At 44.8% G+C, this 24,212-nt stretch overlaps 3 protein-coding genes across 6 annotated transcripts in view; 2 read left to right on the top strand and 1 right to left on the bottom strand.

Moving 5' to 3' along the window:
* The first annotated feature begins 59 nt into the window (after positions 1-59).
* On the top strand, positions 60-3,133 carry LOC108109176 (organic cation transporter-like protein). Its single transcript, XM_017217605.2, has 4 exons — positions 60-1,062; positions 1,133-1,391; positions 1,469-1,892; positions 1,967-3,133. Exons 1-4 carry the CDS (start codon positions 724-726, stop codon positions 2,604-2,606), a joined length of 1,662 nt encoding a protein of 553 aa, XP_017073094.1. The 5' UTR covers positions 60-723; the 3' UTR covers positions 2,607-3,133.
* Positions 3,134-3,637: 504 nt separating this feature from the next.
* Positions 3,638-6,974, top strand: LOC108109223 (solute carrier family 22 member 6-B). The gene is given in 6 exon segments (XM_017217697.2): positions 3,638-3,994; positions 4,055-4,313; positions 4,765-5,179; positions 5,250-5,401; positions 5,404-5,755; positions 5,907-6,974. Coding segments are annotated over 6 exon segments (1,680 nt in total). The 5' UTR covers positions 3,638-3,664; the 3' UTR covers positions 6,079-6,974.
* A 1,845-nt stretch (positions 6,975-8,819) lies between these two features.
* LOC108109209 (synaptotagmin-like protein 4) overlaps positions 8,820-24,212 on the bottom strand; it is a 72,530-nt gene continuing 57,137 nt past the window's right edge. For 2 of the 4 annotated variants that reach the window (XM_041818754.1, XM_041818756.1), the window contains 7 exons: positions 16,867-23,865; positions 10,984-11,168; positions 10,733-10,927; positions 10,415-10,669; positions 10,005-10,279; positions 9,736-9,944; positions 8,820-9,678 (listed from right to left, as the gene is read on the bottom strand). In XM_041818754.1, coding sequence (XP_041674688.1) covers positions 9,527-9,678; positions 9,736-9,944; positions 10,005-10,279; positions 10,415-10,669; positions 10,733-10,927; positions 10,984-11,168; positions 16,867-23,865 — 8,270 coding nt within the window. In that variant the 3' untranslated portion in view covers positions 8,820-9,526. Of the gene's footprint in view, positions 9,679-9,735; positions 9,945-10,004; positions 10,280-10,414; positions 10,670-10,732; positions 10,928-10,983; positions 11,169-12,019; positions 12,867-16,866; positions 23,866-24,212 lie in introns of those variants that run through there. The other 2 variants (XM_017217683.2, XM_041818757.1) reach the window with 2 other exon arrangements.

The raw sequence follows: 24,212 nt of genomic DNA on the forward strand, positions 1-24,212 counted from the left end.
TTCTTCATCTTTCAAGTTGAGAAAATGAAAAGATAAGAATGAAAAATATTAAATTAAACCCAAAATTCTGATAAAGCTTTTTAAAGGTCAAAAATTTAGATATTGTCCTGCAACCCAAAACCCACTATAAAATCTTATGACGTAAACTTAAGCTGCATACTTAGCATAACCCGATATGCAGCCAAACTGTAGTATTTCTAAGATCTTTAGTGGGTCTTTGAATGAACTGAATGATCAGACCACCTTATAGACTGGCTGTATAGTTAGCCAAGTAAGCATCAACGAAACGGCCTGTATAAATTAGCAGTAACATAGTTGTATATTTTGAATAGTAGATTGGCGATTACAGCGATGATATGGGGACAACAAAGTCGCTTATCAACCATTATAATTAAATCAGAACGTATAAGTTATGATCGGAATCGTGCATAAGGCGAGGGACTTATCAACAGCAGCACCAACATCAGCAGCGGCAGTAGCGGAGAGGCAACGCACAGCAGAGTCGTTTCAACTATTTAACTCCAATATCAGTTTTACCGCAGCCGCTTTCACAATACGCTCTTAACTATTCGATAGAGGCGTTTGGCTTGACAGAGCGGACCGATTACCGTAGCGGACCCACCACTGGCACTGCCAGTATGTGCGTGGCAGCGGAAGAGAGCGGACCGCGACCCAACTCAGACACAGTTTTCGGTGCCGCGTTGAAGTGCATCATCTCCGGACATGGCCATGGACTTTGATGAGATACTGGTTAAATGCGGCGACAGTCATCGCTACCAGTATATGCTATTGGCTCTCTACGGACTATTGATGTTCATCGTTTCCCGGCAATATTTTGCCCAGAGCGTCATTAGCTTCGTGCCCGATCATTGGTGCTATCACGAACAGCTGGTTAATCGAAGCTATGAACAGATCGCTGCAGTATACGCCCCATTCAAGAGACCTTCGTGCACGCGTCTGGAATGGATCAATGAGGATGGTAGCAATGCCACTGCCAGCAGTGAACCCTGTAATCGTTGGATCTACAACTATGATCATGGATTTCGGAGCATGAACGCTGATGTGAGTTCTAGCTGGGGGCGCCTCTTAAGAGCGTTATCATTTAAGAGAATTTATGTTTGCCCCCCTGCAGCTGAATTGGGTCTGTGATGATGCGTACAAGGCGCGTGTGGGTCAGTCCCTGTTCTTTGTGGGCTCCATGTGTGGCACTCTACTGTTTGGCTTACTCGGTGACAAAATTGGACGAATCAGGGCCGTGGTTTTGGCCAATTGGTGCGGTTTTCTCGGGGACTCGGCCACTATTTTTGCCCAGAGCCTAGTGACTTTCTCAGCCAGCCGGTTCGTATCTGGCCTGGCTGCTGAGGCCAACGCCTACCTGATGTATATTCTAGGTATGTTATCATATATGTATTTTTTTATACAGCTCTTGGACTTATCTAGTTTATAATTCACCTCCCATATAAAACAGTGCTGGAGTACGTCTCGCCGACGATGCGAAGTGTGGGCCTAAACCTGACGATGTCTGTTTGGTATTGCCTGGGCATGATAAGTGCATCTTGGCAGGCTGTGTGGTTAGGCGGTTGGCGTTCCTTTATGGCCTGGTCGGCCCTGCCCCAGCTGCTAGTCACTGGATTCTATTTTCTGGTCCAGGAGAGCGCACAGTGGTTGGTCACGCGTCATGACATAGATGGCGCTGAGTTGAGGCTGCGCAGGGTGGCTAAGTTTAATCGGCGTGAGGTCAGCGAGGCGGACTTTGAGCTCTTCCGTCAGCACTGCAAGACGAAGGAGTCGGAGGCCTGCAGCCAGATCTCCATGCAGAAGCAAGCACGTCTCATCGATGCCATGAAGTTCCCACGCCTTCGCATAAGACTGATCTACGTGCTGGTTGTCTTGTGAGTAGATAAAAAGGAGACTTCTAAAGAACTCTTCAATATAATATATATATATAAATATATATTCCTTGCAGTTCGATAACGGTGCTCTGCTATAATACCATGTCACGGAATGTGGAAGGTCTGACCATCTCGCCGTTTGTGATGTTCACCCTTTTCGCCCTGACCTTGCCACCTTCGGGCATCTTCCAGACCCAAGTCCAAAAGAACTTTGGCCGCAAGTTCACTTCCGTGATTAGTATGTCAGCCACGGGAGTGATGACTGCAGCCACAGGGATTTTGCTGACCTTCTGGACGCAACCCAGTGCCACGGTGATGGTGTGCCTACTGCTGGTCTCCCGATTCGGGATCTCCGTGATCACTGGGTCTACGATGCAGATATCGGCTGAGCTAATGCCCACCTGCGTGCGATCGAGTGGTTTGGCGGTGATTCATGTCACAGGAGCAGCCTTCTCCTTCCTCTCGCCGTACATACTGCATTTGAATACCTATTTCCAGGCAGCATCTTCAATCATACTCTGTATGCTGCTTCTGTTAAGTGCCTGGATTTGCCTGCTCCTGCCAGAGACGAGAAATAAGAAGCTGCCCATGTCCCTGGCGGAGGGCGAAGAGTTCGGCAAGGATGAGCGTATGTTTGACTTTTTGAGAAGTTTGGAAAAGAAGGATCAACATGATCTTAGTGCTGGCACCAATGAGAAACTTATGGCGGAGTAAAAGTACTTACTAAGTAGAAGCTTAGCAGATCTGTTTAGGTTTCCAGAAAAGCTGCTTTGTATTTTTCAGAAAAATGCATTTAAAAACATTCGTTAAACTGACCCAATGATTAAAACTAGAATTTATGCCTGTATGATTTCAAATATTGTATAGAATTTACAAACTTTTTGTTAATGTTTACCTTTAATAATTTGTTTATAGTTTTAATGAATGAAATTATGATTTAACTTTAATGACATTCACTAAACAGTTAAGATATTCTTTATCTAGATCTGTAGACTATTCATAAAGAACATTATGAGCATAAACTAGTGGAATGTATAAAGTACAAGATGATAAAACAGCTGACAATAAGAAGGGCACGAAAGACTGCGGTAATAACTATTATTGTCGGAGGCTTTGGATAAGAAAAAATCAGACATCATTATATGATTTGTTTTTAGTACTTTATGAACATTAATATAGGTTTAAATGAAAAAAAGGAAATTAATAAATGTACAAAAGATTTTTTAAAAGGTCTTCAACTTCTTAAGAGATTTTTTATAATCCAAATTAACTTTCAGTACTTAAAAGAGAGTATTTGAAAGTTCATAAAAGTTCATACTAGCGCATCACGTCTGTCATTCTTACTTTTATCTAAGCTCACTCTTGACCTTATTTATATTACATATTATACACTTCTGGAAGAAGCGGCTCTTTGTTGTTTTGGCTTTTATTAAGAGTCCATTCAACTTATTAGAGGTCACGCCGAATGTTTATCCATTGCGGGGAAGGCTTTCCTGCTTTCTCGTGAGACGCCGGCGTTTGTTTAGATTGGAGTGAATGAGTGAATTCACTTAAATAATAATAAAGCGTCTGCGTTTTGAGAGACCCGCCATCGCCATATGTAGGCGATAAGCCCACCGCCGCCCCCCAAAACAATCTTATCGCATTTAGTCGTAGAGTCTCAACGTGCGAATCCGGCCACCTTGCACTCTTTCGCCTTGCCACGGTTCGGATTGGGTTTAGTCTTAATAGAATCTCAGCGAGAGTACGACATCGTCCGGCTTGTCATCATCATGGATTTTGACCAGATCTTAGAGAAGTGCGGCAGTTCGGGTCGCTATCAGTACCTTATGATTCTGCTTCTTGGCTACGTAGCCTTCACTACCACCGTTCACTATTATTCCCAGAACATCATTGGCTTTGTGCCCAAGCATTGGTGTTATCATGAGGCACTTGCAAATCGTAGCTTTGAAGAGATTGCCTCAATTTATGCACCATTTGGGAAGGATGCCTCCTGTACGCGACTGGACAAGATTGAGGGCGACCAGGTCACGGTAAGCAACGAGACCTGCCAGCGTTGGATATATAACTATGATTTTGGATTCAGAAGCATGAATGCGGAGGTGAGCTAATAGAGTTGCAGAGAGTTCTCCAGTTTTAAAGTAGCATCTTTCGTTGACCAGCTGAACTGGGTGTGTAATGATGCCTACAAGGAGAGGATCGGACAATCTCTTTTCTTCCTGGGCTCTCTGATGGGAACCTTTACCTTTGGCTTGCTGGGCGATAAGATTGGCAGAGTGAGAGCCGTGATCCTGGCCAATCAATGTGGTTTCGTAGGAGACTTTCTCACCACCTACTCCGCGAACTTGGTGCAGTTCGCCATCTTTCGGTGCATCTCTGGTCTCGCTGCCACGGCAAATTATTATCTGATGTTTATTCTGGGTAAGCACTGTGATATCTTGAGCTCCCCGTTGGGTAAGGTTGTAGATCTAGAGAGAGAGGTATCTTAAATATATAGTTTAAAGTCAACAACAGTGGGTATTCCTATAGAATTGCCCTGACATCTCATGTTACGCATCAGTTTGGGTTGAACAGATGGCAGTGGGTCAAAAATGTCCATTCCTAACTCTGGGAAACTTCGTGTTATCTTTGTTTATGAATTTTGACTTTGGGGTAGTGATATGAGCTTCAAAATATGTTTAATTGTTGTTTAAAATGATTATCTGATAGCATTATCTCTGTGTTAACTTTTTAACAAATGAATTAATCCCAAATAATCTCCATCTCTTTGACTAAATAAGCCTGCTATATGCTCTCCTTAAGCTTAGTGAACAACATTTTATCATTGATTAACTTACAAGCTTTTAATAACAACATAAATACCCTTTTTCAGTTCTGGAATACTTGGCTCCTAAGCTCAGAAACATGGCCATTAGTGGAACTTTGGGCATTTGCTTCTGCCTGGGAGCTCTGGTGGCTCCCTGGCTTTCTGTACTTGCCGGCAACTGGAGGATCTACTTGACCTGTTCGGCACTCTTGCAACTTGTGGTGGCCCTCTTTTACTTTGTTGTTCAGGAGAGTGCCCAATGGTTGATCACAAGGACCAATGTGGAAGGTGCCATTGCCAGACTAAAGCACATCGCCCACTTCAATGGAAGGGAGGTGAAGGCAGCGGACTTCGAGGCCTTCAGAAGGAACTGCATCGTTAAAAGAAAGCTCTCAAATCAGCCAGAGCAGACGGCGGGAATTTTCGATTTACTAAGGACTCCAAATCTGCGAAGGACTTCGCTGTTAGTGGTTCTTACCTTGTAAGCATGATTTTAGTTCATTTAGTTTAAATCTTAAAATTTAATATTCATTGAATTTTAAACTATATAGCATGCTGACTTCGCTGAGCTTCAATACCATCTCTCGGAATGTAGAGGGCTTGGGCCTGTCACCTTTTGTGGTCTTCTCGCTTTTCGCAGTGGTCGTCCCTCCATCTGGATTTATTCAGGGACTCCTGCAGAGTCGAGTTGGCCGCAAGGCTACGGCTTTTTGGCCATGCTCTGCACTGGTCTATTGTCCTGCGCCTTGGGCGTGGCTCTTTCCACGGAGGGAGCCCAAAACAACGTGACCTTGCTATTGGCCTTCGCCCTGCCCATGCGACTGGGCATCTCCATGTGCTATACGGTCACCTCACAGTTTGCCTCGGAGCTACTGCCCACCTGTGTGCGTTCGCGCGGAATAGCTGCAGTGCACCTGGCAGCTGCGGGGGCTTCCTTTGTGTCACCCTACCTTATTCATCTCGGCACCAAGCTGGCGGCAGCTCCCTCCCTCATCCTGGCCTTGCTCCTGCTCTCCGCCTCCGTTTGCACCTTGATGTTGCCCGAAACGAACAATAGGTGAGTGTAGAAAGGGGATTGGTAAGGTTTAGTTTTGGGTGATGAAAAGAAGGCTTTCATGTTTAAAACTATTTAAAAAGATTTAAAAACAAAAATAGATACTTTTCTGAAGTTTTTCTCAGAAACTTATAAGCCTTTTCGTAATCCACAGACAACTGCCCATCACCTTGGCGGATGGCGAGGCCTTTGGCAAGGGCGAGTCCATGCTGTCCTTCGATTGTTGGCGCCGGCACGATGATGACGTGTCCAAGCAACCCGTTGAGGAGGTGAAACTCCATCAACTCAATGGGCAAACAAAGCCGGAAACGGAAGCGGACGTGTAGAGAGCGAAACCCAATCAAAGTATTTCCCCTTAGACTAATTTACCAAAAGAGTTTTTAGAAAGAGAGACAAGGACACGATACGATTGCGAAAGTTGTCAATAGATGTGAAGTTTGCTTTATTGATTTATTGATTTCACTGCTGTTCACAAATTTTTAACACAATTTTGTTTTTTTCTTTAAACTTAGCAACTTGTATTGAGCCAATTTCTTGAGTTAATTAGCTTGTTGGAATCGTGTGTCGTGGGTATTGTTGTTTTTGTTTTGTCGTATTAAGTACTTACTTGTAAGTAAAAGGGTCATAAGTATTTCTTGTATCTTTGTAAATGGTTATGTAAACTCTTGTAATTATGTAACGCTTAAATGCCATAAACATAACGGCTACAATTTGATCGCTTCATTCGCTGCCCAGCCAATTGCCATAGAAAGTCTTACAAACTCTACCATACAATAATCACGGAATCTCAATTGAGATTTCCGTATTGCGAAACTGATCAATGACCAAAGGTCTCTTTTTTTTTTTTTTAGCTTAAATCTAAGTGTAAAGTCTAGCGCAGACATGGCGAGAAACATGATTTAGGGCCCCTGTCGCCGGTTGCCAGATTATAAAATTTTGAAAATATATATGCCATATATAGAGAAAGCATTTCCGACCAACTTAATCAGTTTCCTCATCCTAACTGACCATAAAGAGTTCAGATTTAAAAATGATATAGTTACAAAAGGATCAACAGATTGTTCTTAGGGCAGTACAGGGATCAGTGTCTTAGTAGCTGTGAACCAACTTAGAACTTAGTTTAATGCTTATAGGAAGGCAACCGCAGATCATCATCATCTAATTACTATGTATATTTGTGTAACTTATGTGTGTATTTCGCTAAAAAAGTTCTCTACATTAACGCAACATTGTGTACTTTTAAGGGCGGGCACGGCTCATTGGCCTTCTATGCCGAATCAAACATATTCCTTCTTCTGGTTTTTTTTTTGTTTTTCTATGAGCAATTCTGGCGAATGCTAACAAATACAATGGGTACATAAATATTTCTGATATCTGATAGTATCGGTATCTGTAACATTAATCTGTATGATTTGCTGTGAATCCAAGGGGATTCTTCGGCAAAAACGTCAAAAACGTTCAATAGAAATCAACTATCGCTAAGGAGTTGGGGGTACTATCCCCCAATCTGGGACTAATAACAAATATTCTTCACCCAAATCGCTTAGTATACTACGGAATGCGAACGTAGTGCTCACTGGTTTGTAAAGGTGTTATATAGTTATGTATCTCTCAGTAGATGTATATATATGTATATGTATAAAGTTGGTAAGTGTGAAGTCTGTATCGCATCCATAAACATGTATCTATAATCAACACTACGAGTTCACAATAGTTCAGTTGAATCCGAAATGCAGCACGTACACGGTAAAAAGGTAAAAAGATCTCTCGTTATTTCTCTCGCAACCTGAGACCGGATCGAGTATCCTATATACGACTATATATAGCACCATCTCAGTGAGTAAGTGGATAAGTAAAGATCGACCGATTGGGGATTGTTAAAACACAACCTCCGGGTCCGATCGTAAGGGTAAGTGATATACTTGATTTAGGTGGTAAGTACATAGTAAGTAGTAGAAAAATATACATGTATATATATATTATATACTATATATAGTAAACATTGAAACGTTTTGGAGACTTTAGAGGGAATAAACTATGCCTACAGGTGTCTGTGTGTATATTAAGTGTGGGTGTGATTGGACTCCCAACAAAATTTATGGCTAGATTAGAGAGCCAACCAACAGCAAACGCTTCAACCTTAGATTATGAACTATTTGTGGGTAGAACTAGTATCTGTGTGTGTGTGTGGGTGTGTGTTTGGGTGTGTATATCTTTCCTACTTGCTTTTGACTATGCTACTAAATACCAATTACTTTTTGCAATATTTGCTGCTTATTGTTTGACATTTATCATATGTTGATTTAGAGAAAGTATATATTCTATGACCATAATCCCCAATCTTCCTACATTTTCACTTTGATTTATATAGTTTCAATATCAATATTCAATCCATATCAACATCGTTCTTGTGTGGGTTTAGCCATTCTAAATGTATGTCCTATAACATCCATTCATCACCAAAACTTTGTAGGCGAGTGTGTGCATTATGTGTGTGTTTCGAAAACATCGAGTATAAAAGACAAGCGGTATTTAGGCAACGAGTGATTCAGCAATTTTCTTTTATAAAAAACATCTTCTATAAATTTCTCCTTTTTTGTTGTTGTTGTTTTTTTTGTTGTCAAGTATCATTCAACGTTAAATATTAATTTGTATTATCTTTGTATTTACCACTTACACCAAAAGCATTCATAAGACTCGTTTTTCTTCTTGTATTCTTCTTAAAAGTGATTTCTCTGAAACAATCTTATAGAGCTGCCCTATGACCTAAGGGTTGATAATCATACATACATACATATGCCTATATAAAGTCCACATATATTAATCAGATCTGGAGGGAGAGGTGACCTACTATATATCTCTTTTCTTTGGCTGCTATGGGAATTGATTGATTCATTGATTGCTGTGGTGGGTTTCTACCTTCTCAGGTAGTAGTTAGTGGCATGAAGCTTAGCTGGATTTGCACAATGTTCACGATATGTATGATGTCAGGATATATATATGTATATAGATATATAGTATCTTAAGGTCTATGAAACAAAAGAAATGGTAAATAAAATCAAAAATGTTGAATTTACAAAAATGTTATTTGTATTTATCGGTTATTATGGATAGTTATACATAGTAAGCTTATGCCTCGATTTAACTAGGTTTTAACTTTACTTTTATTTGTAGTTTAATCGTAGTTTTTAGCGCATATAGTATGCCAATTGCGAATGCCTCTCTCAGAGGGGTAGACAGAGAGAGAGAGTGGGAAAGAGAGGGCTGAGGGCTGAGGGGGAAAAACACACACATACAAATCGTCTTAATATCTAGACAGGCCAACCTTGGGGCCTTCATCGTTTTGCTTTACAGTTTTTAGTTTTTTATCTCCATCGAATAGCTGAGAATTGCGCTTACAATTAGTGCCATAAACTTGATAAGGTTTTCCTTTTTTTGCTTAGTTTCTCATGTTTGCCTTGATTACTTTTGCTTTTTTGCTTCTTTTTGTTTTTCAGTTTTTTTTGCGCATCTGCAGTTCTTGCAGCGTCATCGCCATATTCGAGTATTCAGAAATCATCATTCCCGTCCACACTCTTAAAACTAAACACTAAATTGTGAATGTTACAAACTTTTCATTTCTTATGCCGCTAATAATGCTTCTCAGAGTCGACGTAATCGATCGTTAATTGATAATTATCGCATAGTTAATACAATACATTGCAGTCTACCAACTGCGTTTTTGTGATTTTTATCCTGACTTTAAACAATAGCTAAATATCCATCTATGTTGGCCTATGGCAAATTGGCTCGAATGCCATCCAAACTGGAACGCAGCACCAAGCTGCCCTCCACCCAGAAGTTCGGTCTGTCCAGCATATTCTGCCACAAGGAGAGCTCCTTGCCAGTGGCATCCATCCATTCCACTTGACGGCCATAGCTGCGTCCTATTAAAGTTAAGGATTTAGTAAATATTTTAATGATAAAGTTCATCTTAAACTCACCTGTTCCCAAAGAGAATCTTATGCCGCCAACAAACTCATTGCTGGCCAATCTATCATGATCCCAGACTGTTAGCTCCAAGGCGCGTTCCGACAACTCCTCCAGAGAGACATCCTCGTACACAAAGGTATAGTTCCAGCTGGGATGCAAAGTGCGCTTCACCACTGGGGTCTTTTGCTTGGAGCTCCGCGTGCGATCAGGCAATAAATAACTAGAGAAAAACATAAAGTTAGTTTACGATTTAGTTATTAGTTATTATCCTAAGACCCACCTCTTGCAGAAGGCATCACAGGTTCCGTTTGCCTTGATGGGACTCAGGTGCTTGGCCTCTTTGACCAGCACATGCAGCTGGCCACCTTTCGAGGTACGATCCGATTTGGAGGCCACTGACTTGATGCTGCCACCAAATTTGCGTAAATTAGAGGAGCTGCCTGTTATGGAGGAGCCGCGTGAGAAGAACGAGGACTTGATGTTCTCCGGGGGAATGTACTTCAGGCCCACCACAATGTCGCCTCTGTAGGTGGCCACCTCGTCGAAGGGTTCACTCTGAAAAGTCAAAGGAAATGTTAATAAAAGTTTTCTATTATCAATATTTATATTACTATTAAATTAATTATTGCCATAAACGTTAAAAATGCAATAAATTTTTTAATATTTTTCTGCAAATGGTTATGAACTTACTCGTTCTTGGAGGAGATACCACTGCGACTGGGGATTGTCAAAGAGGCGTCCCTGCAAATTGACACTGACTTCGCCCAGGAAATCATTACGCCCAAACATATCCGAGTGCCAGACTGTTAGCCACAGAGTACGCGACTCCAGACTGGAAATGGGTGTGTGGAAGCGCATCGTCTCGTCGAAGATGGGGTTCAGCGTGTGCTTCTTGACTTTGGTTTTGCGCTTTCCGGCCTTTGATTTGTCAGGCAAAAGATAAACCTAAATGGAAATAATAAAAAATTAATTAGTAGATATTTATAAAAGTTAGTTAACTGAACTTACCTTCACATAGGGATCACTGCGATTGCGTTTGGAATCCACGGCAGCCAAGTCCTTGCAGCGCACCACATGGATTTCCAGGGCACTCAGCTTATAGTTATACTGCATGGCGAACTCCACTTGACCCTTGACCACCACAGTGCCATAGCGACCTTCACCGGCTCCCGAGTAAACACTGGCCATGGACTCCGAACGAACCTATCAATGATATTATTAAGTATTTCTTTATAGATTGATTCCTAATTTCAACTTACCCCCAGCGAGCTGAGACTGCTGCGATTCTGGTGCATGGCCACCAGACGATCGATGTCCTCATCCGACTGAGTGGGCCACGTTTCGCTGGAGGCACGCGACTGGATGGGACTGCCGGTGCCATCTGCCTGCCGCTGTCCAATTACCGGTGATCGAGACAGTTCCTCGGCGGCCACTTTGGCCTCCTCTGCAAAGAGAAAATTCATCAATTAGCACTCGAGTTTTCCACAATTAAGGCTAATGATCTTATACGAAACGATGATTAACGATCGCTGTCGATCGCTGGAAAATATTTCTTGGTATTTTCAGCTGATGGTCAGCGTTAATAATTGTTTTTTCTAAGTTTTAGCTTTTTGTTACTATAATTAAGATATATTTCCTAAGATTGTTCTAGACAAATGTTGCACGTTAAATTCGGAATGCAATGCGGTCATCGTGTGAACCATTCAGAAGGACAGAACGAGGCTAAATTAAGTCTCATCATTCATAAATTTCATTTATGACATAAGATTGTTTATGAAAATTTAAATAATTAGAAGAAAAAAGATAATTCCCAAGATTTCCCAAGGTAATTTCATGAATATTATTAAAGAAAGCATTTTAAATGTGCAGCATGAAAGGCAATCTGTGAAGGAGAGCAGCTTGGGGGCGTCGGTGCAAGGAGCATGCAGTTGGTGGCAAGCAAACGAAGCCGAAGATGCACTTGCCGCCTACCTTGCACCGCCACCTGTTCCTGCTTTGAATGATCCTCCAGCTCAGATTGCTCTTCCTCGCTCTCCACAAAGGTGACATGCAATGGAGTGCGTCGGTGCAGGATTAACGATGTCCTGCCCCCAGGAGCAGCAGCAGCAGCAGCCTCAGAAGATGTCGGCAAATCCTCTTCGAGGGTCTCTAGAAATCTATCCGAGTTGGACCTTAAACTATCATCCCACGTCCAAGCACGTCTCTTAACTACCGAAGGAGATCGCAATGTTGGTGGTATTGGCTTTGGTTGCTCCTGGGGAACAGGATTTGGGGTTTCTTCAACTAAGCTCTCACTTTGCCCGTTGGCCACCGCCTCGCGCTGTTTCATCTCAACTATGTAAGAAGCCACCTTGGCATCGATGTCGTCATCCTCCTCCTCCGAATTATAATCGTAACCATTGGTTCTTCTTTTGCAGCAATAGCAGCAGAAAAGAGATTTTCTTGGCTTTCCCGGCGTACTGCTCCAGTAATCCTGATAGTTCCTGGGGCTACGCCTCTTTTTCCTCCAACATTGGCTAAAAAGTCGCCGCCATTTCGATTTGTGCTTGAGTTTGTTGGCTCCATCCTCAGATCGCCTTTTTCTCATTCGATTCAAAGCCGCATATTGAATTTTTCCAGCCGAACTGGAGGGCAGTGAGGAGCCAGCCGGCTGGGACTTAACTCTGCCATAGTTGTGCACTCGAGCTAGTGGAGCAGGTGGGCCTGTAGCTTGTTGGGATTTCTTAGCAGCGGAGGAGGAGCTGGAGGAGGTGAACACATTATAGTTGGAGGCTTCTTTTGGCGTCGCGTTTACCCGTCGCCGCGGGCCAATTAAACGAGTCACTTGCTTCATTTTCTCGATTTCTCATTTCACAATTGCGCGTTTTGGTGGCAAGATTAATTGGTGACCGCTTTTTTTGGTGTCATCCGCAGTCGACTGAAAATGTTTTGATATCACTTTTGGCTCTGCCGTTTCGCCAACCAGTTGACAGTTGTCATCTGATGGGTTTCTCAATTGCTAATACAATGTGTTGCACAGTTTGGCTCAATTAGAAAGGTCTGAATGTGGGGGTTTTCTTGGGAAATGTAATCAAGTTATGTTGAAGGGAAACTAAAGCTTATTTATCATAAAATTATATGACTTTTGGACAGTATTTTTACAAAATTTTCAGATTTAAGCATGGTCTTTGGTATAGTTCTCAGTTTTTGTTGTTGAAAAGTTCGAATGAAGCTTTCGATAGACTTTGTAAGGGCGTGCCATCTTCTATTACTTTCAAGAATTTAAAGAAATTCCAATGAAAAAGTAAAAACTGTGCCTTGTTATCTTTGAGATACGACTGACAATAATTTATGAGAATGTGAAAGAAGTTTTTATGAGAAATCCCTTAAAATTAGAAAATTTAATTCTCATGGAAAACTTTTGTTAAGTTTCCTATTATCTTTTGCCAGAACTCTATATCAATTCAATCAAGACAGATATCAAGTATTTGTCTTTTTTTATTGGTTCTGGTTTTTCAGCCCGGCGATAGAATAGCTTCTACTTATTATCTTTTAGATATATAAAAGCAGAAAGAAACGTTGATAATAAATTATTTTTGAGCAATGTGACATAGATTGGAGGCCCTTTTGATAAGATGCCTGACGACACGCAATCTTTGCTGATTCGGACACGTAATTGGATCACTTGATAGCCGCTTAAGAGCCGCTTATCTTAGATTGGTGGCACCTGGGCCATAAAACCATTTGCATGGCCCAACGCCAGCAGTCAATTTAATTAAGTCGAAATGTTATAAGCGGCCCTGAACTTGCCAACAGTCAGCCTTCAGTTGATGACCAAAATGAAGGTGTGAAATCAAAAGGGGGAGCAGCAAGACACAATCGAGCCAGTAAAACCCATAAAAGTGGGTCAGATTACACTTCGAGGCGTTGAGAATGGCCTAGCAATCCAAATATGTAATTAAACTGAGAAATATCCATTAAAACGGCTTAAAGGTCTATCAAAAAATGTATATTTGTGTGTTTGGAAATTTGAATTTCTTTTATGCAGTCACGATTTGTTGACAAATATCTCCATTTCGTTTTCGCTTTTTTATGGCACTTCTATAATTTCCGCTTTGTTAGCACAGCGCCCAAAACATACAAAAAGAAAAAACGTGAGCGGGAAGGCTAAAACCCCAACGAGCTAATACCAAAAACCCAAAGCGAAAACTCGGCGAACTATAAGTCAAATTGAGCGAAAGACTTCACTTTCACTGGCCCAAGCAAGGGGTTCGTTGGAGTTAAGATCGGAATTCGCGGCGTCTTATAGAGCAGATCGTTGCCGCGGAGCTCCAGTCCCGTTACGCGATCCAGAGCAACTGATCCCAAGGCGGGAGTCAGTGCCAGAACCCCAGAACATGGTCAGGGCAACGGCAAATCTAAGTTTTATTCAATTATTCAAATATTGAACTTTAAGGTCACGAGGGGCGCCTAGCCAATGAAAATGCAATTAACAAGAGGCAACAAGAGGGTTGATCTGAGAGTTTGAGTGAAGAATATTGAAAGGAAACTTAAAAATCAATATTTAAGATCATCATTTATAAACATTTTGTAGAGAATATGATTATATTCTAATAATAGTGCTTTCGCTGTAGTTCTTGCAGAACACAAAAACAGCTTCTGCTACTTAATTACTACCTAACCCCTATTACAGCTTTAAGTATAGGTTTACCACTTTAAATTAAATGCTAATTTAAGCCAAATTAAAACCTAAAAACCAGCTACAACTTATGGTAATTTCAAAGTACAGTACCAAGAATCATAGATCTCTCCTCGCCATAACATCAAGATTTTCAGAAAGAGAGTGAAAAATATAAAGACATTTCTGGGTATTCCGACTTGTTTGCCTGTCTCGGGCAGAAAAGGTTAATTTAATTAGAGGCCCAAAGTGAACTGAGAGATCTTCGTGGTCGTTGGCCAACGGGTGTCGTCGCTTACAGGGTGATCATCCGCCGGCCGTTCCGAGATCCATTCGAAACTTCCGTCATGCGGCTGCGATAATTGCAAGTCGGTTCGATTTGCATAATTGTGGAAATCGTTTTAATGCAATATTATTGCATGCTTCGGCCCCCGCTGGCAACTTGGTTTCTGTTTTTGTTTTGGTGCAAAACACTTAAACGGCTGCCGGATGGGCACGGACATTGTGGCGGAGTGGAGAATGGACGTGGACATGGAGCACGGACCACTTCCGCACTCCGTCGGTGCAGCGATGCACGAAACTAAATGTGGGTATTTTTCCCCAGTATAGTATAATTTTCCCAGCGAACCTCTTATGCCGGCAATGTCACCTACCAAACATTAATTGTTTTATGGAAAATGTAGAAATGAAATAAATCCAGGAAATAAACAAGCCAAAGCTCTTTATCAACGTCAAGAGCTTAAGTAACGAACTGAAGTTCAATACTGGCCAAGAGTTTCTGGCGGGGGCACCTAAATTTAATTGTCTTTTGGCCAAGACAAACGAGTTGGCTTCAACTGGAAATAGAAACTGTGTAAACCCAACTGCTTCTAGAGATGGCAACGTGAATTAAGTTGAGAAACAACCTTGGTGGTCCATCAACTAAATTTCAGTTTAATGAGTTTTTATTATGAGTTAATTTACTTCTTAAATCTTTAATTCGATTAAAAGCACCATGGCAATGAAAGTTTTATTAAGATTTAATATATATTTTCCATGGTTTATCTTTGGCCCATGGAAGTTTAATGGCTTATCGGGGGCTTAATGTGCCGAAACGCTTTAGTAAGTAACTGAATTATCAAAAAAAAAATGCATTTCGCCGAAATGGGTTTTCATTCGATTTCTCTTTTCATGATTAATATGTTTTCCCTGATAATTAAGAGCATATTTATAGTTGATTGTTGTGATTTCTGTGATCTAATCAATGTTATAGTTTAAATGATTTTTTAAATCAAATTTTCTTGTGTTTCCATCAAACTTTACTTTCATTTTAGCCACATTAGGGAGTGCCCTTTGCTTTGAGATTGCCAACCAGGCTTTGGGCTTATTCAAACCATCCCTCATCCCCTCATCTCTAGGTGACACAGCAAAGTTCAAAGCCCGCCTGCACCCAGGTTTTTTTTTCGAGTAGCGAGTTTGAGTTTCATTGACCAAGCGGTACATAATTGTTAGCCACAAAAGCGAAAACAGCTTTTCAAAAAAAAAAAGACTATATATATAGTTAGAAAACAGCAAATACAAACGCCCCCGCCAAGCGGAACAAAGCTGTAGAGTACCCTACATCCACATTCATACATCGAGAAACTACTTCTACATCTCTGGAGCCACATTAACACACTGCGAAAATCGCTTACGGACGCTAACTGGTAACCGAAAAGCAGAAAGCAGTTGGCTATATGAGTGGAGAGCTTAATATGGATACAGTTAATTGACCTTGATTGAGTTTATTTTCGGTTAAAACAGCTGTCTACGGAACCAAATGTCTCCATCCAAATTGGTGTTAGTGTTTATCTATGAGTGTGGGCTTCCCGGGCCATCAACATCAACATTATTATCATAATGAAAGGCAAAGGCCTGTGGGAGGATGTGGCACATTCCCGAGATTCCTTTAGCTACAGCCTAATCAGCATAAAATAGTTCAGGGTGCGGCTGTCTCCTTTCTACATAATTTTTGGGTGAAACATTTTTGGGGGCATTTATATAACATTTATATTAGGAAGTGGAAGTCTCAACAGGTTATTCCAGGTTAAAAAATTGATTAATGGAAAAAATATAACAGATTCAAGCAGAAGGAAACGGGCTATTCATAAACTTATTAGCAAATATTAAAAAGCTAATAAATATAACTTCTTAACTACTTTTATCTAAACTTTATTTCCCAGTGTAGGCCTCCCCCTAAAGTTATATGTCTCCCACTCGTCTAAGGATCAGATTCCCTCAGGTCTTTTTGACGGCAAAGACTCAACTCCTTTACCACTTTGGTGTGAGGAATTTTTCATTAGGAAGGAAGCAATTTCATGGCCAGTTATTTGAGAACGCCAGCTGACGCCTGTGCGTGTCCCATAAGGAAGAAACGCACCACCATGCTGATAAGGTGTGGCCACCAGCCACCACCACCCCCAAAAGTTATGCAAAAGGTAAACATTAGGCTTTTGAGGCAACTCACCCGCTGACATGTTGAGACGTTTGCGCGCATCGCGTTTGGAGTAAAGGAACTGGAAGCCCGCACCTAGTTTTTTGCCCGTGGAACCACTGCTTGCACCCACACCACCAGCCGAAACACCTCCTGCCCCACTGACGGCTGCCGCACGAGCCGCCAATCCTGGCGAGCGGTATCTTGCACTCTTGGCACTTCCAGTGGCCGAGACAGTGGACAAATTGGAGGGTGTGTGGTTGAGGGCGCTCTGTGACTTGGTCTTGGGAGTGCTTGTTATGGGTGCACCCGCTCCGGTGGTTGGTAACCGGGGCAGTGAATTTGTGCTAGCCACCACCTGGCCGGAGTTTAAACTACGCGGCAGGGTGGATCTGGCTCCGCCAAATTGATTCGACGCTGCCTCATCGCTGGAATCCGTTTCATAGATGGCATCCGGTACACTGGAACGTCGAACATCCTTAGTAGAATCACCTCCTATGGAAGATCCTGCCGAGGAGAGCCACGGTTTGGCTGGCGAAGATTCCAACTGGTGATGATGGGCATCACCTCCTCCAATACTGCCACAGGATCGTACACGGTCCAACTGCTCGCGGCTGAGGCTCTGTTGATGCTGGCTGAAGAGAAGGTCGCCTGCCGATCGGCGCTTTGCCACAGCCAAAGCGGACGCAGACGACGAGTTATCCCTGTCCAGTTGGCTCAGCTGGCTGAGCCTCGTTCTGCTGTCGCCATTAGCCAGTAATGCCGACTCAAAACTGCCGCGCCACGAGAACCGCTCGTAGTCACTGGCCACGCCGCACTCCTCTCCGGCGTTGTCCGAATGTCCGGGAGCACCGGATCCTCCTACTCCTGTTGTTCCACTTCCCGGATGATGTACGGTGGCCTGATGGTGCAGATGATGCGAGTGAGGCGTGGTGCCATCCAAGAGGAGATCATGGGATCTGCTACGCAACTTGAGCTGTTTAATAGGCATAGCTCTTAGCTGCTCCTCCACCTCATCTTCCTCATCCTCCGTCGTTGTGGCCGAGATCTTGGCCTGCAGTCTTCGATGGTGCCGCTGACCTTGCGGCGATGGAGTAGGCGTTTCATTGCCACTGCTCACCTCGTGCATCAGAGCCACCAGTCTAGTGCCAATATGCTGCATGACCTTGGCAAATAGTTGGGGAGATCTTTCCGTGGAAGCTTCAACTTCCTCAACCTCTTTGGCAGCTTCTACTTCCGGTTCTCCACCTGCCGCCACCTTGCTAAAGGAAGCCACTAGTTTTTGATAGACCAAAGCTTCCATGGGAACACTTTGACTCTCGTCTAGGAGACCACCATCACCACGATCTCCCTCCTCGTCAATCTCGAATTTGTTGATTATCTGCTGGCAGCTGGCCGAGATCTGGGCCTTCAACTGACCCTTCCGTTCACCACCTTCCAGATCAGAGCTCGTGTAATCCGAGGAGTCATAGGAATCGGACCACGTATCCTCGCTGCTCAGGTACTCCACTATTTCACGCACCTGTTCATCTTTTATTCCGGGAACGGTTTTCATCAGTCGGGTCAGCTCGTTTTCGAAGTAGGCCAACTGAGCTGGACGGGATTTTGCCAATCTGCGCTGGGAACTCGGCGTGGTGTTGGCGATAGCGGTGCTCTGGCCTTGGTTAGGAGTCGTTGGCTTACTTTGCTGTGCATTTGCTGTGGCCACAATAAGGGTCTTGAAGAACTGCCTCATCTTGCTCATCATCAGATTGGTCTCTTCGTCGGAACTCCAGTTATTGAAGCTATCCTTTCGCACCAGATTAGGTAGGGCTAGATTCCGAAGTTGGCTGGGAACTGGAATGGCAGCAGCTGCAGCCGCTGAAGTACTGGGCAGATCCATTTTGGCCAGACTGATCTGACTGTGAGCCGGCTCCCGATCTTCACTGATCTGCTCCAGAGCAGGGGTTGGACTTTTCGGTGGCTCACAATCTGGCGCTGCCTTTAGCAGATCATCATTACTGCCAACGAAACCACTATCTCGGCTGTGGTGATGCTGTTGCTGCTGTTTCTTGGCCTGCGATTGCATCTGTACTTGCCCGCTGCTGCCCGGTGTAGGGGTCCGGCATTCAGAAGGTTCTAGATCGTGTAGTTTCTTCTCATCCAGTGAGTCGTGACGCTTGCGCAGTTGCTTCTTTCGTTTAATGGTGTCCGAGGAGGAACCATCCGAGGCTCCGGCATTGGCCAAATGAATCACAGTGTCGTCACAGCCCGCCTCCGATTCCGAGGTGTCCTCCACAGTGGCTGCAGCTGTTCCTGCCGCAGATGTAACCGTGGCATCCAGAGTATCTGTTTCCGGCAAAAGAAGATTATCCAACGAAGAATTGTGACTTCGGGGAGTTCCCCTGGCCCTAACCAGGCGTTTCCTACGTTGGCTGGGGCTGGGATGACCTTCACTATCGCTGCCCACGCTGCCACCACTTTCATCGCTCTCCGCCTGCTTCTCTCCACCACTGAAGCCCATGAAGCCGGAAAGGAAGTACTTCTCGAGTCGGGAAGAGGCCAGATCAGAAGCTCCACTGGTATCCAAGAGTTGATCCTCGTGTGGCAAGGAGTCCAGACTCTCGGAGCACTCAGAACTCACCTCGGAGGCGGTGTCATCCCCGCGGGTATCGATGGAACTCATCACACGACCATCGCCCAAGCCGAAGAAGAAGTACTTTTCCAGTTCAGAGGCACTCAATCGGTGGTGATGCTGCAGGGTACGCTGTCTCCTCCTTTCGGCCAGATCCTCTTCCTCCAGTTCGGCATCTTCAGTATCCGCCCTAATGGAGGCCACCTCGCTCTCCTCGCAGCTCTCCTCGACAATGGTGTGCAGAGTGAAGTCAATAGCGGATCTATTATATCCTCTCAGCTCCTCCTCTCGATCCATGTAGCCATGTCGCCTGGCTCCTTCATTCTCTCCTTCTGCATCTTCAGAATCCGTCGCTGTGGGTGTGGTAGTGGCATTACTTAGCTCCTCGTCCTCATCTTCACCCCTCTGACTCAGTTCCTCCACCCAGGAATCATCATCGGCCAAACCGTCTTCCACGCTGAGTTCCGGCACAGCGGGCGGGTCGTTTAGTGAGTCCACACTGTACGACTCGCGATCACTGCTCACGAGTGTTGGTTCCATGGCGCGAAATGAGTCACCCGCAAAGTTCTGGCCAAAAGTGTTGCTGCTGGACGGGCCTTTGTTGCTGCTGCGAGTGGAGTTGCTGTCGTGTATGTTGCTGTTGCTGCTGTAGCTGCTGCTACTGCTGTTGTTTGCCATTTCGTAATCACCAGCTGCACTTTCATTGTCTTTGGTGATCATGACCAAACTGCGATACTTGGCTGAAAGTGAATTTTTGGGCGAAGCCAGTTCGCTGGGCGATGTTGCAGGTGTGTCAGGTGTTGTTGCTGTTACTGCTGATATTGATAATGCTGTTGCACTTGGAGTACTTTTCTGTTGGCTACCAAATATTTTATCGTAGTCACACTCGTTTTCACCACTCACATTTGAATTCACACTCACTACGTCACTGCCACTGACAACAACACTCGAACCGCTATTCCACGTCTTTTGTGCTGCGAAAGCGTCATTATTATTATGGCCAAGTTCGCTGTTGTTGTTTTTAACGTTTTCGTTATTGCTATTATCGTTGTTGCTTTTGCTGTTACTGCTATCGTTGTTGTTATTTTTGTTATTACCGCTGAACAGCGCGGAGCGTGGAGCAACCGCAACGTTTAACATTTCATTTTCGACTGACTCCGATTTCGTTTCGAACCGATATTGCTGCTGCTGCTGCTCACGAGCGCTAACAACAGGTAAACTCAAGCGAGCGGCTCTCTCATCTACCTGCTCAGGTGCCCAACTCGTTGGAGTTGCTGAGAGTGAATCTAGCGAGTAGTCACTGTTGTCTCTTATTTTGCATGCTTGGCTGCATGTGCTGCTGCCGCCGTCGCCGTCGCCGACCCTCTGCCGCTCAGTTTGCTCAGCTGTTCTGCGCTCATCCACTAGTTTACTATCGCTGTTTGCCTTTACCTGCCGTAAGCAGGTGAGACCCACACCATCGTCATTAGTTTTTAGCACGGTCGAGGGGCTTTTCCGAGAAGGGCTGCATTCGTCGGGTTTCTCCGGACTACCTAGCGTCTGGCTATTGTGGGTGGCAGCCACATCAGTGCCCAACGTGGACAGCTGCAGATCCTCATTGATTTCGGCCACTCCTTGTCGCAAACGTTGCAGCTTTATTTCCAACTGGGAATTTTGCTTATGCAGTTCCAGCAATCGATTAACATCGTTTGAGATGCTGTGGAGCTCATCGCAAGCGGCCAGGGCATCACTTGCTTCTATCGCTTGGTGGCGCTCTGATTGCTCTCCCTCGTCTGGCAGAGATCGCATGCGGTGCAGTACAACGCCGGCGGCGGCATCGTCCGTCTGCCCGCCTACCACCACAATGCAGTTGGCGAGCTCATCGCTTGAGTTGGCAACACGGCGTTCACTTTCATCATCATTATCGTCTTCGTCACTCGATTGGCAATCACGTGCAGCTGCTGGTGCCGCCTCCTCCTCCGCTTTTTTGGGTTCCTCCTCGAGGGGCTTGACGTAGTTGAGTACAATCCCACAATCTGTACGTTCGGTGTCTGTATCATTGTCGGATGAGTCTTCCAAATTGGCCTCAGAGGAGGATAGGGAATCCCCTTCAGTGGACGAACTGCGTCTCACCCGGGCACCTGGTTGTCGATTCACTATGAACACCTTGTTGAATCTCCTTCTTTTGGGCCTGCGATCGCGCACAGTTCCCGTATCATCAGAGTCACAGGATTCCGAACTAGAGCTGGAGTTGGAGCTGCTACTGGAGCTGGAATCGGTGGTGGTACTATGGTGTCGTTGCTCCTCCGTATCCACCTCATCTAGCTGTTCCTCCATCATTCCAGCTACATTGTAGCTTCTTGCCGTGGTCTTACGGGCCTTTTGATCCTTCTCTCTTTCCCGATCCTCCTCCTGGCTGCTATTGCTGCTTGCTTCATCTGGACTGCTGGCCGCATAGTTCTCGCTCTGCAGATGGGCCGATACCGATGGCGATGCCGATGGTGATTCTGATGGTGATGCCTCATCGGACATCTTGATGTTCTGTATAAGTCGATTGGAGGACAAATTCTTGGCAATCTCCGCTGCCGTCCGCTGATCTATGTACTCTAGGTGCTGGGCTCTAGGTTTGGGACTGGCACTGGCACTTTCAGCCACATTTCCAACAGCATTTTCGACTGCAAGTCCGCCGAAACGAGTTATTACCGCAGGAGCCGCAGCTCTAGTTGCTGTTTGTATTTGTGTTGTTGTTGTTGTTGTTGTTGCTGTTGCTGCTGCTGCTGTTGGTACTTGATTTTTATGTATATTCGTTTCGTCTGCTGCTTCCACTTCTTCGTGGCTGTTTTTACTGGCCAGGTAGGTTTGTGTTGTTGCCGCTGGCTGGGTTTCGCATAGATTTCGGCTCTGGTATTTGCTGGCCACTCTCAGAGCGATTCCCTTTGTGGATGTCGCTTGTGTTGATGATGTTGTTGATATTGCCGATGCCGCGGGACTCTTATCTACACTGGCAACATGTGCCTGAATGGCGGGCACTGGCAATGTGCCGGTTTTATCATAAACATTACACAATCTACCCGTTGTGGGCGTTGCGTTATTGTTGTTGCTGTTGCTGCTATTACTTTTGGTGTTGCTGTCGTCGCTCTCACTGTTGCTGCTGCCGCGACGCGCGTTGCTCGTTTCTGGTTGCTCACCCGTCGGCGAACGCGACGCTACTAAACTTGTTGGCTTTGGCTTGAAAGCATTGCTGGCCATTTGTTGATGTTGCTGTTGGTATTGCTGCTGCTGCATCGAGTTGGCAGCTCGAATTGGACTGGCCAGTGTTTCCAGACTCCGTCCCGCTGTCCCATAACCCGAAGTGCTTGATGACGACGAGGAGGATATGGTGGAGCAAAGGGATTGCGTCATCAGTGATCCCAGCGATGCACTTAGTTCTGGTGCCGAGGACTTAAAGCCACTTAATCCGCGCAAGCGCTGAGGCATCGGCGGCGGAGTGGTGGGCAGTTGTTGGTAACTTTTGCTGGTGGCCGGCGGTGTTGCGTCGAACATGTTGCTACTAGCCGCTGCAAATTGCTGCGAGTAGGCTGCAACTATGGCGGCAAATTGCTGCTGATGACCGGCAGCCTTCCAAAGTTGCTGCAGACTGGCGGCCAATTGCTCATCTTGTTCTAGAAGAGGATTACCCGGCACTTCAGGCCAATTAGGATAGGCGGCCATGGGCACGGGAATGGGTACCGGCACGGGTATGGGCACATATTGTGGTTGCTGCTGCTGGTTGGGATTGCAGTTGCATCGGTTGTGGCTATGGTGGTGATGATTCTTCAGGAATCGTGTCTTAATCCGGGTCTTCATGCTTAATGGATGAGGAGGTGGAGGCACAGGTGGGGGTGTCTGATCAGAGCTAGTCTGCGAACTGCTCTCTGTGTTCAGCACAAACTCCTCATCAGTGCCCGTATCACTCTCCCTGATCCGGGGGCAGTAAGTACTCCTCAACTGCTTTGGTCGTCTTTGCACCAGAGGAGAATCACTATCGCTGGACTGGCGACGCACACGCGGTGGTGGAGTGGGTGTGGCTCGGGCCGTGGTATAAGCAATCATGGTAGTTGTCGTCGTCGTGGTTGTGGAGATCATGGAGGGTTCAAAGTAATCCCAATCGCAGTCCTCCACATTGCTCACAATGCTGTGACAGTGGTGTGTGGAGCAGGATGAATCGGTGTCATCCTCTTCCTCTTCTTCCTCCTCACCGTGACAGGAGGATGATGAATCCGAGTTGAGGAAGACGAGCTTGAACTCGTCGGCTTCAACGCTATATTGCGACTGCTGCTGCTGGCGACCATGTTGAGTGGAACACCTGAAGTCTAGCTCCGATGACGATGACGTTTCCATGGCATCACCCCCACCTAATCCACAAATATCACCGGAAACCATGGACAGCTGCTGCATGCCTGTGAAGTATCAGGGATGAAGTTTCGGGCACATAAGTTCGGAGACAACCACTTTGACGTTGACCAACACCATGAAGCGATACGCAAATACTGGTTATTAGCACCACAAACACACAGATACGAGAATACAGGTGAAATACTGGTTAGCCGGAGGGTGAGTTTTTCCACACCAAAGTTATGGGTTACAGATGGGTTAAGCACAAGTATGGGTGGTTGTTTAACACAAAACTTACAGCTAGCATGGGTTAAGCTTGGATGGTTACACCGAAAAACCAGAGATATTAATAGATACTAAAGGTTAGGGACAGGCTGTTTGAAGGAGTGTTAGTCATTTTATGTAGCTCAAT

This window comes from Drosophila eugracilis, unplaced genomic scaffold, assembly GCF_018153835.1.
Source record: "Drosophila eugracilis isolate 14026-0451.02 unplaced genomic scaffold, ASM1815383v1 contig_367, whole genome shotgun sequence".
Taxonomy (NCBI): Eukaryota; Metazoa; Arthropoda; class Insecta; order Diptera; family Drosophilidae; genus Drosophila; species Drosophila eugracilis.

Excerpts from the sequence above, each read along its gene's own strand:
- LOC108109176 (XM_017217605.2), top strand. The coding sequence starts at position 724 with ATGGCCATGGACTTTGATGAGATACTGGTTAAATGCGGCGACAGTCAT. Across the intron at positions 1,392-1,468 it reads CTACCTGATGTATATTCTAG|TGCTGGAGTACGTCTCGCCG; the intron begins GTATGTTATCAT and ends CATATAAAACAG. Across the intron at positions 1,893-1,966 it reads ATCTACGTGCTGGTTGTCTT|TTCGATAACGGTGCTCTGCT; the intron begins GTGAGTAGATAA and ends TATTCCTTGCAG.